The following is a 17,069-nucleotide window of genomic DNA, read 5'->3' as shown; positions in this document are numbered from 1 at the left end:
TATCGATGAATGTGAAAGGCCTCGAGAGGAATGTAGAACGAAGGGGGAATTGTCAAAGCCATGAAATACTATAATTGCAGATCATGAATGTAATATATAGGGGGAGAGAAACGAAGTATGGAAGGGGCTGCGACCAAGAAAGGTATTGTAGTTTGTAGTGTGTGGTCAAAGAGTACAGAAGCAAAGATTTGTGCAAGGATGGTTGCGCGGAAGAAGTGAACATCAAACCAAATCAATAAAATATAAAGAGAGACTAGGGTATGGCTTCTTAAGAGGAGAGTTGAGAAGTCAAGTGTGTGTGGGAATTGGGCCAAGAGTGAGAAGTGGCCTACATAGAGAAGGAATCAACCAAGGGAAGGTTGTGATTCATCTAAGATTGCAGTGGGTGAGTGGCTGTATAAGGTGTGGTAGCAACCTAGAAGGTGTGTGTGCGCAGTTGCATTGGGAGAATGAAGTAGTATGTGCAGAGGAGAATAGAAGAGGTAGCGTGGAGATGCTAGAAGAACTGGAATAAGCCTCTGTGTGAAGAGGGGAGAGCCACATAATTGCAAGAAAGGCCAAATGAGAGGGCCAAGATTGTGAATGGTATGTTTTCAAATTCGTTGAAAATGTAGTTTTAGTTCCTTGTTGCAATGTGTTGATTTGAATGCAGAGAGTCTCTGCAAGTGTTTTGTGTTTTGTGCTTGAGAGTTTGAGTGCAGGAGAGAGCTTTTGTCTTGCATCAGATGGTGACTCAGAATCCTTTGAAACACAAACACTAGAATCATTTAGAAATATAGTAAGATATTGGGACCAAGAAGAAGCGAACTTACAAAAACCATGACATAAACCAGAAGCCAAATGTTTATAGCAATTATGTTGATAAATTAATATAAACCATCTATTCCTATCGTGTTTGTTTCTTACAATATAATCTGTTTATTTAGTATACTATAAATTTTAGTCTTATGGATTATTTGATGTTTTAACCTGACAATTGATAGGTTAGAAAAACAATTAAAATGATTCCTAAATACTCTCATGGTTGGAAGAAAACTTTGTTAATGAAAAAAATAATGCAACAATTCAATTTTTTGATCATTCCTTATACAAATGCTAATTCCTAATAATAATCTCTTTGTTTATAAGGACATTTTTGAGTCACAGATATATATGCATTTTGTTTGTTCCTCCCCTTAGGAAGAAACAAAGCTAAAGATGTATCCATGAAGACTCCCCAATCATGAAGGAAAAATGTAGAAAAAAAAACTCAAGATGTATAGAGTCTCTAAAAACTGCTCAAGTGTCCCCATGTTGCTGCTGAAAGTTGCCCTTCCCAAATCAGGTGTACTAGCCCACATTGCTGAAAAGGAGAATCCAAGATCTAGTGAAGATGAATGGAGAACATGATCCAAAGACTCAAGTGTCTCCTTTAAGGATAAAGAGACATCCTCCAATTGTTGTACATAAGTATCCACAATCATGTCAACCTCAAAAGAATGATCATGTAGAGAATGAACAAGAGGGTTGGAGTGTTCCCTTGCAACAATTGAAGGAGGATCAACTCCATCAAAGAGAAGATGAATATCATCAATGATGTCTCCCAAATCTGAAATGTAAGACTCCACAAACAAACCTATAATGTCTATTAAGTAATCATCCCAAAGAAACTATATCTGGTAGACAAGGTATATCCTATTGCACTAAATCACATGAAGCCAAAATTGTAGCAACATCTGCATCATTAGGTGCAATAGTAGATGTGATATCAATAGGAAGAGATGAAATGCAAGGCTCAAGAACTGGAGCAAACACCCAAGTTAAAGTAACTAAAGTTCTCATTGATATCAGAATCCACACAATAAGTGTGATCATCATGTGAAAAATCAACCTCATTAAAAGGACCAAAATCTTAAAAGGAGTACAACCGAGATGCATGATCCATCACCCCAGTTGCAATGATAGCTCTACTCTCTAAGTCTCTAATGATAACTGAATCAGGTGTGAACTCCATAGTCTTCCTTGTTACTGCATGAGTGATCTGATAGATGGAAAGAAAATTCTTTGGCAAATGAGGTACACACAACACACCATTGAAGGAGTTATCCCCAATGACAACAAATCCTTTCCCAACCACATTCATATATGTATGATTGCCCATCAAAATCGGTGGCATGTTGCAAGGCTCAAATGAAAAGAACATAGATTGCGAAGATGCCATATGATGAGAAGCTTCTGAATTTAGAAGTCAACTCTCCAACTCATGACTGGTAGTAGCACAAAGAGCTTGTCCTTTGCTTGTCCCAAAAGTGTGATCCTTAATCAAATTCCTATTCTTTGGAAGAAGAAGATGAAATAGACAATCTAGAAGGAAAACTGATTCTATTCTTATCAAGAAGATGTTTCAGTTCATCAATATCCTTCTTGTAACAATGGAGTTCATCATGTCTTGACTTCTTGCAATATGCACAAAAAAGGATTCTCCTTATATGATTTCCCCTTAGGTGAAGATGTAGAATTTCCATGTTGTGTAGAGGATGATTGTGCTCTATCTTTTTGTGGCTTTGGCTTAGACTACTTTTGGTTCTTGCCTTTTCCTTGATTGTTTTGATTCCCTTATTTAGCCACCAAAACTATGGACTTTGAAGACTTGAGAATCCCCATCTTAATCAACTTTGATTGATCAAGTATCAACATCTCTGTGAATGCATCAAATGATGTTGGAGTGAATGAGGCACCAGAAATCAACCGATGGGTGTGAAAGCTAGAAACACAGGCTGCACACTTTAATGGAAGCTTGTCCAACAAATTGTAACCCAATTGAGCATCTTTCTTGTCAATGCCACAATCCTTAAGCTTTTCTCTTAGCTTAATTTCTTTTGTGACATAATTTTGGATTGTATCAAAATCCTTGGGATATAATGTTGTGAGTTCACTATCAAGATTACAGCCCCTAATCTCATCAACTTGATCGTACAATTTGACATAGATAACCCAAGCCTCTTTAACTGTAATGCACTTCTCAATGTGAAAAATGAGGTCATCTGATACATACTTTCTGAAAATTTCAAGAGCCATAGAATTTTTAGTGAGCCATTCCAATTGAGCTTTAGAACCGGCTTTAGGATCTACTGGTGCTGTTATTGTTCCATTTATGTAATGAATGAGTTCGTTTTCTATTAGTTTACTCTATACTTTAATTTTCCATGATGCATAATTATATGTAGTTAAAAGTGCAAATTCAGGAGAACCCATAGCAACAAAATGCAAGAGTACAATATAAAGCGAGGCTTGAAGGATTCTCAAGTGGAGGAGGAGAAGGGGCGCAGAACTTGACAAAGGCAGGTGGTGGCAGAAGCGAGGCTGGGGTTGTCCGGCAGTTGGTGTAGCGAAGATCGTGGCGAAGAAGTAGTGTGGAGAGAGAGTCAGATGGAGCAATTGGAGCTCGGGTGACGGAGGCACTGAGCCCAGTCGACATGGCGGGGTCATGGAGGCAATTAAGAGGTTGGCACCCATAAAAAAAATTGGGTGGGTGCCATTGTAATGTTACGCCTCTCGACATTATAAAATTAAATTATAAAATTAAATATTTCTCTCTGCACACTTTTGATAATACTTTCCAATTCTGCTACCAGTTTATAACGTATGATCATTGACGATGAGATTGTGAGTTAAAGAGTGCAGCTACGAGGCAAAAACAAAACTGGTCAGTGCGGCTATTATAATTTGATATTTATACAAGCTGCCGCAGTAAATTCACAAAATAATTGAAAAACTTTTTGTTATCGGTTGTCGGCAAAGTCCAGTATGAACAACAATAAAAAAACAAAAAAACTAATAATACATGTAATAGTAAAGTTAGATGCTTTTGCAACAAAGCTAAATGTTGTAGTTATTGTTGGTGAAATGAGAAGGTTTTGGCCATATGTACTTGATGAAAGACTAACATTACCCACAGCTGTTGGAGATGATAGGCCTGCATCCATTTTATTCGGAGCAGTGAGTGATGATGGTGATTGACGACCTGTTGAAGGATAATTAATGGAGTTTGCTGTTGCACGAAACGTAGTCACAGAGATTTTAACTCTTGTTTTTGGGTTTTACCTCCCTTTCTTTGTCAATAAAATCTAAAGCAACAGAAATTAAATAAAAACAGTTGTCTATGTTTTATAATTTAGATGTAAGTTATTATAATAATGGTTAGAAAAGTCAAATAAGAAAAGATTAATTGATAGAATGGTTTAAGTTTTCTCAGAACATTCTTATATTGAATGATTTGTGGTAAAATATTTGTGATGGAGATACCTAGTCTACAATACCAACTATTATTAAAGAAAGTGAAGTATAGCAGTATAAGAATTCTAAATTCTTAATGTTGACAATAACTTATGTTAAAAGATATTTCAAGACATAGAAAGGTGTAAAGTAACTTGGGACATAATTAAAACATTACAAGATCTATATTATTCTCTTTTACATTTGTAGTTCATTTAATTGTAGTTGAGGTTATTAAACTTTGAATAGAAGAATGATTATATTATGAGTTCAACTTTTGAAAAAAAATGAAATAAGGCATCGGTGTTGTTAGTGAAAAAGTTAATATCTATCTTATGATCTTTATAGAGGAACTTCTTTCAATTGATTGAATTTATTTGGAATCTCTACATGCAAGTAATCAATTGCATACTATTACTTTTAATTAATTTGTCAAAAATTTGGTTAAGTGTTAAGAAACCATTAACAAAACAATTGATAAAATTGGTAAAAATATATCTTTCTTAATAAAAGGACCAACCTCTTAATATGAAATTTTCTTCTATAGGTGGTCATAGTGATCAAGAAAGAGGTCAACACCAATGGAAGAATATAAGAATATGAGATATATATGGAAGATGAAACTTCCGATATGACATCCAAAATGATATGCTCTATTTATATAGAAACAAATGTGGTTGAAAAGGTAGTTATACAATCCATGAGTGAAAGATCCCATGGAATAATATAGAAAATTATTTTAATAAACAAAAATATATGACCCATTATAATGATAAAGTGTTAGGAATAGATCGATTTTTATGTGAAAATGATAAAGTTAAATCTATGCTTTCCACATCAAATTTTGTATAATATATTTCAATGAATGCATCATGCCATGATTCTTGGGTAAAAATATCAAAGTTGTTGGTTCTCAAAATTGTAGTTCCTTAAATATATAGAAGAGAAAATTTCTTGAGAATTAGGGGTTTCAAACTTAGGGAAAAGCCTCAACCAAATGAATAGGTAGGAATTTTTTTTACCAATTTCTAAGCTAAATAAGACCTTATTAAAATTTAGTGTAAACTAAACTTTAGAGGTATTTGTTGAGGTATCCTAAATAGGTTACTACATTAGATAAATTATAATATATAACAACAATCAACAATTATATCCAATATACACTTGGCCCTTATACATATCATTGAGTGATATAGGAGCATTCAGGTTCATGAGAAATCTTGTGTCACCCAAAAAAATTTCCTTTTTTTCATTTCAAGTTTTCCTTACATTTATTATATTGTTGTTGATTATAGTAAAATATTGCAAGATGGCGATTTTGATTAAAATTTGGGCAAGCATTTAATATTTTTAAGGATTTTAATGGGTACATACAACTAAAATTTGGTGTGTATTTGGGGTTCAAATTGAAATGTTATGGATGATTGGGGGTTCAAGAACAATTAAGAACTAATCAAATGTTCATGATGTTCTTGGAAATCTCAACAATTCTAGTTCTTGTAGCAATCAACAAAAATTATTCATCACTTAGTTATATGCAAAGTTATATTTCACCTTAAAGAAGAACCAAAATGGTATGTTTGTATAGAGTTTGGTGGAAAATGGGAAAAAATTGGCAAATTTATAAGTAGTTGGAACTTTGGCCCTAGCTAGGAACTAATTAGAACTCAAGGTAGTTTCAATAATTACAAGAACCATTGAAAATTGCAATTATGGGTGAAATCATCAGTAAAGAATTATCATATTTGTTATCTTTACGAGTTAGAGCTCACAAAGGAGCTCCAATATCCTTGGGAGCCCCTACAATTCCAATTCCTAATAGCCTCATTGACACATTCCAAGACTTAGTGCTTCAAAAGATTTATTATTCAGTTTTAAGAGTTCATATATGTGTGTATGAATTTTGATAAAGTATTTTGATTCTTGATGAGATTGGAACCCTTAAGAGAAGCTTTAACTTGAACAAAAAATTGATATTTCTAAGGAGATAGGGATCCATGACAAATAAGGAAATGCAATGTTTCTAAGGAATTCAAAACTACCAAAAAAGAAGGAAATGTAGAGTTTCTAAGGAGTTAAAAGCTGTTAATGGAAGCTCCAATTCCTAGTTCCCAATGGAAAGGAAACTTCTAACTAGTGAGGAAAAAAAGATGAAGTAGACCATACAAGAATTTTGGAGAGGAAATTTATATGTGGATATGCAATAAACTATGATTAAACAATTTACTAAAAAAATTAAGCTTCCTTTTAAATTGTTGAACTTTTGTGTATGGAAGTGAAATATATTTAAAAGGGTTCTTAGCCTAGAGAAATAAACTAAGACCCCGAATGAATATCATTTGTTGGAGGAATCATCCAATAAGTTCCAACTCCGGTCCCAGAGGAGAGGCGGATGCTGTGTATGATTATTTCCTCTTTTCATGTTTTATTTGATTTGATGACATGAATACGTAATAACTAGGCAAAATGCTACAAAATGGATAATAATCAATATAAATAGACAAATATAGAACTATAAGCCAACTCAAAAGTATATATATAGAAATGAGATGGAAAAGGAACATGTAGCTAAAGGAGCCTAGAAATGTTGGACTATTGAGATAGGCGCCCTAATCCTAGATGTGTCTTTGTCAACTGAGACTTTGGATCTCGGATCAAGAGGTTTTGTGGATCACTTCCTATTAAATTAAGCCAAAAAAAATCAAACTATGCAACTCACTAGATTAGTCATAGGATTTTTTTGTTCAAAATCTAGAACTGCATGCCTCATTTGGTTGTGCACAATTCTATCACTTTTGGAAATTGATTCTATAGCCTACACACAAATGGAGATAAAATATTGTGTTATATAGAGGTTTGTGTAAGTCAAAACTCATGTTGGTTCTTGCAACTCCACAAAAAATATGATGTTGAGAAAGAGCCTTGGTAGGGTAGAGTGTAAATAACAAATGAAATATTGAATTGACAATATTATACCTTAGGATTGATTATGGTGGTAATGCAATGCTATCTATACAAGTACTCCAAGAGTTGATGATATAACATGACAAAACATAAAAAAATCCATCATGAAATCATACTTGAAGATAAGTTGCCATAGCTTGATGCTCATTGTACTCAAAATTTCTCTTGAATGAAGGAATTAGGACTCTTGAATTAGAATGATAAAATTACTAGATTGGATTTATAAATGATATATTATTATCACCTTATATAGGTTTCTCAAGGTATCTTCACATTTAGGTTGACTTCCAATGGTCATATCAAAATATCAGGATTTGAACACAAATGGTGGGAATCGACACTTGCAATGGTTCAAATCTGGGTCCCTTTAGGAGGGACTAAGGTTCTAGGCACCATAGTTCATTAGGACTACGGTGCTAGGCATCATAGTCTATCTAGAAAGGGACAAAAGAAAGGTGGTTGCATAGGGCATAGGCTCAAGACAAAGGATTGGATCACCTCATGAGCATATTATGATAGTTTGGATGAGATAAGGCCAAAATAGGCTTAGAATGATCGAGAAAAAAGAACACTAAAGAAAGGGCCCAAAAAGGACTATGTAATTTTAAGGGGTTATAGTTTATGATGCTACTTTTACCCCCAAATTTAGCAAGAGTGTGAACTTATGCTCACAGTCATGGTAAAGTAGAGATGAACCAATAAAACAACTAAGAGAAAGACAAGATAGTGATAGGATGACACTAGGTTTGAGGGATGATCAAGCCTCCAAGAATAGGATCCTATCAATGCATATAAAAACCTTCAAATATACACAAAGAAAATAATTTTAGTACTAAAGAAAATAAAAGGTTCCAAGTCAACTAGTTGAGGATACAACAATGTCAAAAATATCTCAATTGCTAGTGTCATTCTCAAAATGTAATTGTAAGAGGAAAGGTGGAGTTCTAGAAAGAGACAAAAGCATACACTAATTGATGAAATAAGAAGTGATGGTCCAAGAACTAGGAAAATATGTTATGCTAGAGGTCCTTGGGAAAAACCATTGACTCAATAGGCCAACAAGGTGTGTTATGCTAGGTGATTCATGATGTGTCATGGATTCTATAGGCTAGCAAGTTATGTTGTGCAAGGCAATCCATGAAAAGGCACAAATTCTACGAGACATCAAGATGTATTATGTTGTGTGATCTATGTAGTGCAATAAATGATCACACTAGAAAACTCTATTATTCTAGGCAACCCATAATGATGATCATACTAAGAAGTTGTGTTATCTTAGACAACCAAATTCTCAAGGCTTTTGAAAATGCTAACAATGATCAAACTAGTAATCCATGCTAAGGTAGTTGACCAACACCTTAAAAAGCCTAAAATATGCTTGTCAAGGGAATCCGAGATCAAACTAATAAGCTCCACTAAGATATATGATAAAATGAAAAAAGACTAAATGCTATAATAATGAATAAATACAAGAAATGAGGACTTATGTGCTCCCCTTAAGATATCAACATATTGTCATGTTGATATCTTAAGGAGGATAGATATCCACATCAAGGACAAAAAAGTGTCAACACAAGGAAGATATCTTTAAAAAAGTACATGCATTTCAAGCTAGAAAGGAGATCCTCATAAAGGATACAAATCTTTTAGTAAGGAAGCGATATTTGTAAACGAGACATCTTGCATAAAGTTTAAAGAGACCCTTATCAAGGATATATGACTATCAAAGGGGGAGGAAGAGATCTTTATCTAAAGATATCTACCTTTATAAAGAAAGGAGATCTTCAAGAAAAGATAACATCTTCAACACTAAAAGAGGAAAGAGATCAAGAATACAAACCTTCCAAATTGTTAGGAGAGGGGATTCTTGATGAAGGATTGCACACTTTCAACACCAATGAGAGATAATTTAAAAGGTATACACTTTCAAGAAAAGAAGAGGTCCTAATCAAGGATACACACCTCCAAGAAAGGATAAGATCGTCATGAAGGACAAACACTTCAATGCAAGGAAGGAAAACCGTTAGAAAAGATACAACTCAATAAAGAAAAAGTGGATCTTGATGAAAGAAAAAATATTTGAAACTATTATTTCCCTCCAATATAGAAACAAGAACAATTAAGATATTGTGTTGTTACTCAAGTATGATTACACATGAAATTCTACCACCATGAATGACAATGAAACCCCAAAAATAAGCTAATAATGAAAAAGCCACATAGTGAGGAGCAACATAATAGGAAATAAATGCTATTTAGAAGGAAGAGGACAGAGCAAAATATAACTCGTCCACCCCGGAAGCACCAACGCTACGCTTGTCGGCCATTAAAACTCTAAATTTATAGAAACTTCTCAAAACATTTTAAAATGCTCGAAAGCTTACGGTAATCAGTGGTTTTCAAGGGCAAGTATAGTGTAAACAACCATGTAGAAAACAACAATAAAAAAACGAAAGCCAAATAATACTGACAGATATTAAAGTTAGATGTTCTGCAGTAGGTGAGATTTATATTTCGAGTTTAGTAGATTTTAGCCTATTTATTTGTTGTAGGAGTAGCCAATCTTTGAGACCAACAGCGTTTGGAGATGATGGAGCTGCATCGACATTCTGCTGCGAGATTTGCAGTGGTGCTCATCATTATCATCTTTGCCTTGCAACCAACTCAGACGGCAGCGAAGTTGAAAGCAGGTAAAGAAAAAGTAAGCAATTTGAATTTCTATTTCCATGACACAGTTTCGGGACAAAACGTGACGGCTGTGCAGGTGGCGTCCGCTCCATCGACCAATGCTTCCTCCACTTTCTTCGGAACTGTAATGGTGATTGACGATCTGTTGACGGAAGGCCCTGACCTCACCTCCAAATTGTTGGGCAGAGCTCAGGGATTATATGCAATGACCAGTCAAGAGGATATTCAACTGCTAATGGCGGTCACTTATGTTTTTCAGAGTGGGGAGTTTAACGGAAGCACACTCGCCGTGGTGGGTCACAACGCTGTGTTTAATAAGGTCAGGGAGATGCCAATTGTGGGAGGAAGTGGGAAATTTAGGCTGGCTCGAGGGTATGCCCTCGCTCACACATACTCGTTCGACCTCACCACTGGCAATGCAATCGTCCATTATAATGCCACTGTGCTTCATTACTAGTATTAGTTATTCATGCTCTACTCTCCATTGGGGAGCATGAATAAAGTAAGTATTTGCTCTTTAGAATAATGGATTTGAGTTCCTGTTTGGATGGAAGTTCTTTTGCACTCAAGTTTTTCTACATCCAACATATTAGTGGTTATACAATAGAATTATATGAAAATATACAATCATAGATACATGCAAGTGAGTGTAATATCTAATAAACTTGAATCAAATTATTGAAGTAATTCTTTATGTTTTGATTAATTAAAGTGGGATAGGTTCATACTATTACATATCTGCAAAGCGACATCAAGAGCACATGAGGGATGTGCAACCAGCAAAAAAGAAATTTTCCACTACAACAAAACAAAATCCCAACAGAGCGATCCAAAAGCCAGCAGTATAACTAGAAAACCAACAAAAATAGAAAGAAATCGAAAACCACAAAAAAGAGCAACCACCTAGTAAAGACACAAAGAGATGGCCAATTACATAAGGGAATTTTTATCCTACCAATCCTGACATAAAATTAACACTTTATCCAAAAAAGACACCTTTTTGCAATAGCTAATCCTAGAGCCAGAGGACACCAAGGCAAAATCAGAGGTGGGTTTAACAAGGACTTTGTGGGGCTTGAACCTGCAATCATTAACTTAGCTTAACTTTAATGTAATCACATTAATCATTAACTTAGCTTAACTTTAATAAATATCATTTAAAAAGAAAAATGTCAAAATCCACTTATTGTGCTTACTCAAGTTCAATAAAATCTTAGAATTTGGCTATTATAATATATTCTTATGGAATATTTAAAATTTTAACCCAATAATTGATAGGCTAGAAAAAAAAGTAAAATAATTCCTAACATATATTATAGTAGGAAGAAAATTTTGTAAATGAAATTTACAATTTAAATTATTGACCGTATTCATAGAAATAATGGTTCCTTCTTAAAAGAAATTAATAAAACAAGAATCTCATAGTTTATAAAGTTTAATATTATTGAATAATAGGACATGATATACATAGATTGTGATTGAATAAGAGTTTATGGTAAGAACAAAGAGACATGCATATCTTTAGCTAGTTTTATTTTACCTATTGTAAATTGAACCTATTTTCCTAGTCTTTTTTGACATATTAGAATCATATACATAAATTATGATTAAACAAGAGTTTATGGTAAGAAGAAAGAGATGCACATACATTTATCTAGCTCTATTTCACCTCTTAAGTTGAACTTATTTCTTGGCCTTTTTTTTTACATATTAGAATGTATTTATAGTTAAAAAAATTCCTAAAAGGGAGTAGAAATGGTAGTGCAAAGGTTCAAGAAGGTTTAGTAAGATTGGTGAGTTTGGTAACTAATGAGTTGTCTATTGTTATTGATATTGGTAATTAAAATTATGCAAGAGAATATTGTTGTAGGTTTGTAAATTTTATTAAAGGTAGTTGAAAATATAAAACTTATATTTTGACACAACATAGAGATCCTTTCGCTTGTTTAACTTGGTGAATACAAAGAAAATTGAACTCATTCATTTTGATTTGTGTGGACCCTTACCAATAAATTTTATTGGGGGATGTAGGTATTTTATATTGTCCATTGATTATCGTAATCAAATAATTTGGATTTACTTCTTACAAAAGACATTTAAAGATTTTGAAAGTTAAAATTTTTAGATTAAGATTCAAAATGAATCTCAATCTCAAATTAGTTCCTTTAAATAAACAATGCGGGAAAGTTACATTAAATTTATTTTAGAATTATATGTATTAAAATAGGGTTCAACTTTTCTACATCCTATCCTAAACCTTAACCTCATACACACTTACTTTTACTTCACCTACCTAACCCCATTCCATTCTTCACATCCTTTAATCTCCCCCCATTCACTTTCCTACCTTCCAAACCCCTAACATATCCTAACTTACTCTTTCACCATTACATCCTTCATCACTTACCTCCCTATTTTATCCTAACCCACACCTCATAACCTTATACCTCTTAGCTTCCATTTTATACCACCTTCCTAATGGTACACTTATGCTCCCTTCCAAAACACCGACAAAAAATTGCACTCGATCACTACACAATGCTCTCACGGTTCTGCAACAGGGATTTTTTGTCACAGCCATATATACTAGCATCCATAATTAGGATATATTTTACATAATGTCACTCGATCACGCAAGTTTAGGTCATCCCTCTCCTTAATTAGGATATATTTTAAATATGGAAAGTAGTGTTAATATGTTTCAGGCTAACTATATTATTCATTATTTAAAATGCAGTGTTTAATTAATACATGATTGTAGGATTGTTCAATGGTTTAGGTCTTGTAAGAAATTCTTCTTTTAAATCGATCATATCATATTACAAAAACCTCTCACCATCTCTGCTATTGGCAATTAATCTGATAATTCTATAATAAACTTTGAATCTAAATATTTGAATATGTATAACAATGAATTTGTTGATTATACCCTACTTTTTTCCTGTAGTGATTAAACCATTCCTACATCCTATAGTGATTAAACCCACAAGGAACCTATGTCTGCCTCCCTCTTCATGTTCATCGGAAGATGGCCCCTACCTGCATGTTCCCTATTGTGATCCCCATTGTGATCCCCTAATATGCCCCGAGACAATGAACTAAGATACCTTGGGAGGGCCTTTAGGTAGGCACTCATTTGCTCGACCAGGAAGGGACACTTACGCAAATAGTTGTGGTTGAAGCTAGTGAAGATGGATGGAGATTCGATAGTGAGTGTCCAGGAATTCAGATTGTTTGCAGTGTGGCTCTGATTTCTTCTTTAGGTCAATAATTCCCATTCATTGGGAAAGCACAGAACCGAATCGAACTCCCTCCACTTCCAGCTTGAGCTGTAGAACCGGCTGGTTTCACACCAATTCTCTTCCCCACCACAGCCTCAACAGTAGGGATTTGGGGCCCAACAATAACTTCTCGACTTACTAGACCCCCACCCACGACTTCTTGAGCATGTAATCGATCTAGATTCTTTCATAGGAATCGGCATGGGAGGAATCACTTCATTCCACGGCTGGAGCACTAGTAGTAGATAGCTAGGATAGCTGACGATTAAACCCATAGGTTCCCTGCATAGGCAGGATTTTGTAATGGTAGAGGCAAGACGAAGAGGTAGGATTTTGAAGGTCGACGGGACGAAGAGGTGGGATTTTGTAATGGCAAAGGTCGACGAGACAAAAAGGCGGGATTTATGAAACGACTTGGTCTTTTTTTTTTTTAAAGTAATGCACACGGTCATCGGAATATCGACGAATGCAAGCACTTTTTCTAAAAAAACCCAAATGTCATTGCCAATTCCTTCTCCGTCAAAACCAGATGTTGCATTATCATTAGAATTCTAACGAAATCGAACATTTTTTCAAAAAAAAATCAAATTTGATCACAATATACCTTCTCCGTCGGAAACCTTCATCAGAATTTTAGGCCAAATGTATTAGTGTACTGTTTTGAATTATGATTCAAAATGAATCTCAATTTCAAATTAATTATCTTTAAATAGACAATGGTGAAGAGTTTATGTTAGATTTTTCCTAGGGTTACCTTCATTAAAATAGGATTAAACTTCATATCACTATTTGAGGTATCCCCAACTTTTACTTTTGTTGAGAGAATGAACAAAATAGTCAAGAATATGGTTTGAGCGATGTTATATTTCAAAGGAATACATTTTTATTTTTGGATAAAAGCAACAAAAACAAGCATTTATTTATACAATATATCTACTTCATCTTCCCTTCACTAGGTGACTCCATATGAGTTTTGGTTTGGTTATCCTTCATATATTTTATTTATTTGGATGATGGATCATAGAATGTGGTTTAACATGTTGATACAAAAAAATGGTACACAATCTAACCCTGAAACAACATTGATAAAAATTCTGGATTATAAAGATCTAATATCATTAATCTGTATATTTCTAACTCCACTTATTTTTTTATTAAGATAAACAGATTTTTTCTAAGATCCAAAAACCCATTACAAAAAAGGAAGATTACCAAATAGATAACTAACAAATACAGAGCAACCAAAAATAAAAAAGTTAAACAAAAAATCAAACCTATCTAATGAAACAAAACAATAAAATGGACAATTACTGAAAATCCTGAAAATCTGAGTTGGAGCTCAGCTTCTGTCCCAATGAAACAATCTGCAAGTTAGGGACTATAAGGGACTGACTTTTCTTCTTCCAAAACACAACAATCCAAAAAACATCATATTTAATTGTGAAACCTTTAGGAGCAGGGAGGAGGCACCCGACTAACGTACAGGAAAACCTCCATGACGGACTCCCCGTTAAGGGGGAGAAGGTGAGCAATCTAGAGAAGGAGTTAGGAAAGAACGAGGGCAGAAGATCATAAAAAATAATCTATTTTAAATCTGCGAAAGCTCATAGATTGTATATTAAGACTAATAAGAAATCTCTTATTTCGTGTGATGTAATATTTTATGAAACCATAAAAAATATTGAACACTTATCTAGTAATCATGGTCTTCAACGGCAAGTATAGGTGAACAAGTATTAAAAAGCAACAATAAAAACAAAAAGGGAATAACACAATGGATATTAAAGTTAGATGCTCTATGTCGAGGTTAGTAGCTGTTAGCCTATTTACTTGTTGAAAGAGTAGCCAATCTTTCAGACCTTGGGAGATGACGGAGCCATATAGACATTCTGGGGCATTTGCAGGGGTGGCCATGATTATCTTCTTTGCCTCACAACCAACTGAGACGGCTGCCTCGAAGTTGAAAGTAGGAAAAGGAAAAAATAAGCAATTTACATTTCTATTTCCATGACACAGTTTCAGGACAGAACGTGATGGATGCCTTTTGTTTCTTGCATTCACTTTTACATCTCTATGGGAATCCAAGTTTTGTGACCCAGCGCACACTAGAGACGTGAACTATTTATCAATAGGCTTGAATATTAAAAAGTTTCTACATTACAATGAACAACCGTGAGGAATGATTAATTATATATTATGTATAAGCCAATATTTCTTTTATACCAGTCAGTACTATATATGAAGCTCTACTTAATAATGGCAAACCTATTTGTGAAGTGATAAAAAAGTGATTTTATGTTATATACAAATTTTGTCTTATTCTTCATTAGTATAAATTTTTGATCGTAAAGAATAAATGGATAACCATTTAAGCTTCCTTTCAAATGAATCGGTTGGCAAATATACTTTCTTCACCAAGTGGGTACTCCACTCCGTTGCAGATCAAGAATTCATAGCACTCACTTTGCCCCAGGAAACAGGAACCGATGCCTCCTCTCGAATCGTATTCCAACATGGTCACAAATCATCTATCACAAATTGCCATATGCGAATCTCTCGAGAAAATGTTCCACATCTACACTTTACAGGTACATGTACCGCCAACATATATGAGGACTTGTTAATTATAAAAGAGTATAGAAAACATAATAAAACGAAATTAAGATAAATATCTAACAATACATAATGCAATGATTTACATGGTTTGCCATAACTAGCTACATCCACTGAAAACACGAAGAATCATCTATTAATCAATACATCAATACATTTTAGTACATGGACTGCATATAGTCATTTACACAATCATGTTTAGCTATGAAACCAAGAGTTGGGAGGATACGAATGGTCATATGACCGTTGGGCTTTACATTCCCAACAATCTCCCCCGTGAAAGTCAATTAGTATAGCCATGCACAACGACATCCCTGCTTCCATTCCAAAACTCACTTTGCATCCAACCTACAAGATTTTAATTTCGCGAACCCTTATTCACATACATTGCGGGTACACCTTCTCCAAATCAACTCAGAGTGAAAGACAAAATCTCCTATGACTTTCTCAAGGTCAAACTCACTTATAAATTCACAATTAGGATCAAAATCATGTCTTTGTCCCACAACTTCACCAATTTTACTATTGGAATTATTCATATTATTGTTTTCCTCATGTGAGAACATGTAACGATCAAACTCAACCAATGACTCTGAGAATAGCAAAACAATCTGCCCATGCTCATTCCCAATCGGCATAAAACAAAACAACAACAAAGGAATTGGAAATCATGACTTTTGCGCTAAGAACCCGATGCTCTAATTATGCTTAGGCTTGATTCGGGACTTTCTTTTTTATGCCTAGTTGGTCAGCCAAAATGGGCTACTCACTATTACGAGCAAAAGGTGGCCACAGCCCCATTGAAGCCCGTACCCACGGACTCGCCCGTCGTTTGACCGACGGTGAGCACCCAACGTTCTCAAAATTGACACTACAACTATCACTTTGACCATTTCAAGAAGAACTCTCAATACTCTTGACTTAAATTTGTCTTGATGCCAAAAATGAGTTAAGATATCTTGGCATTGGGAACATGTTGGTTAACCTGTGGTCATCTTTGATCATGGTTAGTTTTATCTTACCCGACATCATAAGTGATTGCATGGCATAAAAGATGAATAGACAGCTTGTTTGACTCAACACTTGCAATGTAAATGCTGGATTATTATGATCCATGTGGGAAGTGATATTTCATGGACTTGAAATTAAATTCATTATGGTTACAGATGCTAAAGTTTAGGGAATACTTTGCAGAGAGACCAAGAAAAGTAATTAAACTTCTTTCTTTCCTTTCGAAGCCACAAACCCTAGCTTCTAAGCTGCCGCCAT

The 17,069-nt window shown here is 34.5% G+C and overlaps 1 protein-coding gene across 1 annotated transcript; it reads left to right on the top strand.

Annotated features, from left to right (window-relative positions):
- Nucleotides 1-3,455: 3,455 nt before the first annotated feature.
- Nucleotides 3,456-10,363, top strand: LOC131859596 (dirigent protein 23-like). Its single transcript, XM_059213538.1, has 2 exons — nt 3,456-3,483; nt 9,915-10,363. Exons 1-2 carry the CDS (start codon nt 3,456-3,458, stop codon nt 10,361-10,363), a joined length of 477 nt encoding a protein of 158 aa, XP_059069521.1.
- Nucleotides 10,364-17,069: the final 6,706 nt, after the last annotated feature.

This window comes from Cryptomeria japonica, chromosome 10 (genome assembly GCF_030272615.1).
Source record: "Cryptomeria japonica chromosome 10, Sugi_1.0, whole genome shotgun sequence".
In the NCBI taxonomy this organism is placed as follows: Eukaryota; Viridiplantae; Streptophyta; class Pinopsida; order Cupressales; family Cupressaceae; genus Cryptomeria; species Cryptomeria japonica.
Note: the sequence above shows the minus strand (reverse complement) of the source record. Positions and strands in the feature narration are given on the sequence as shown.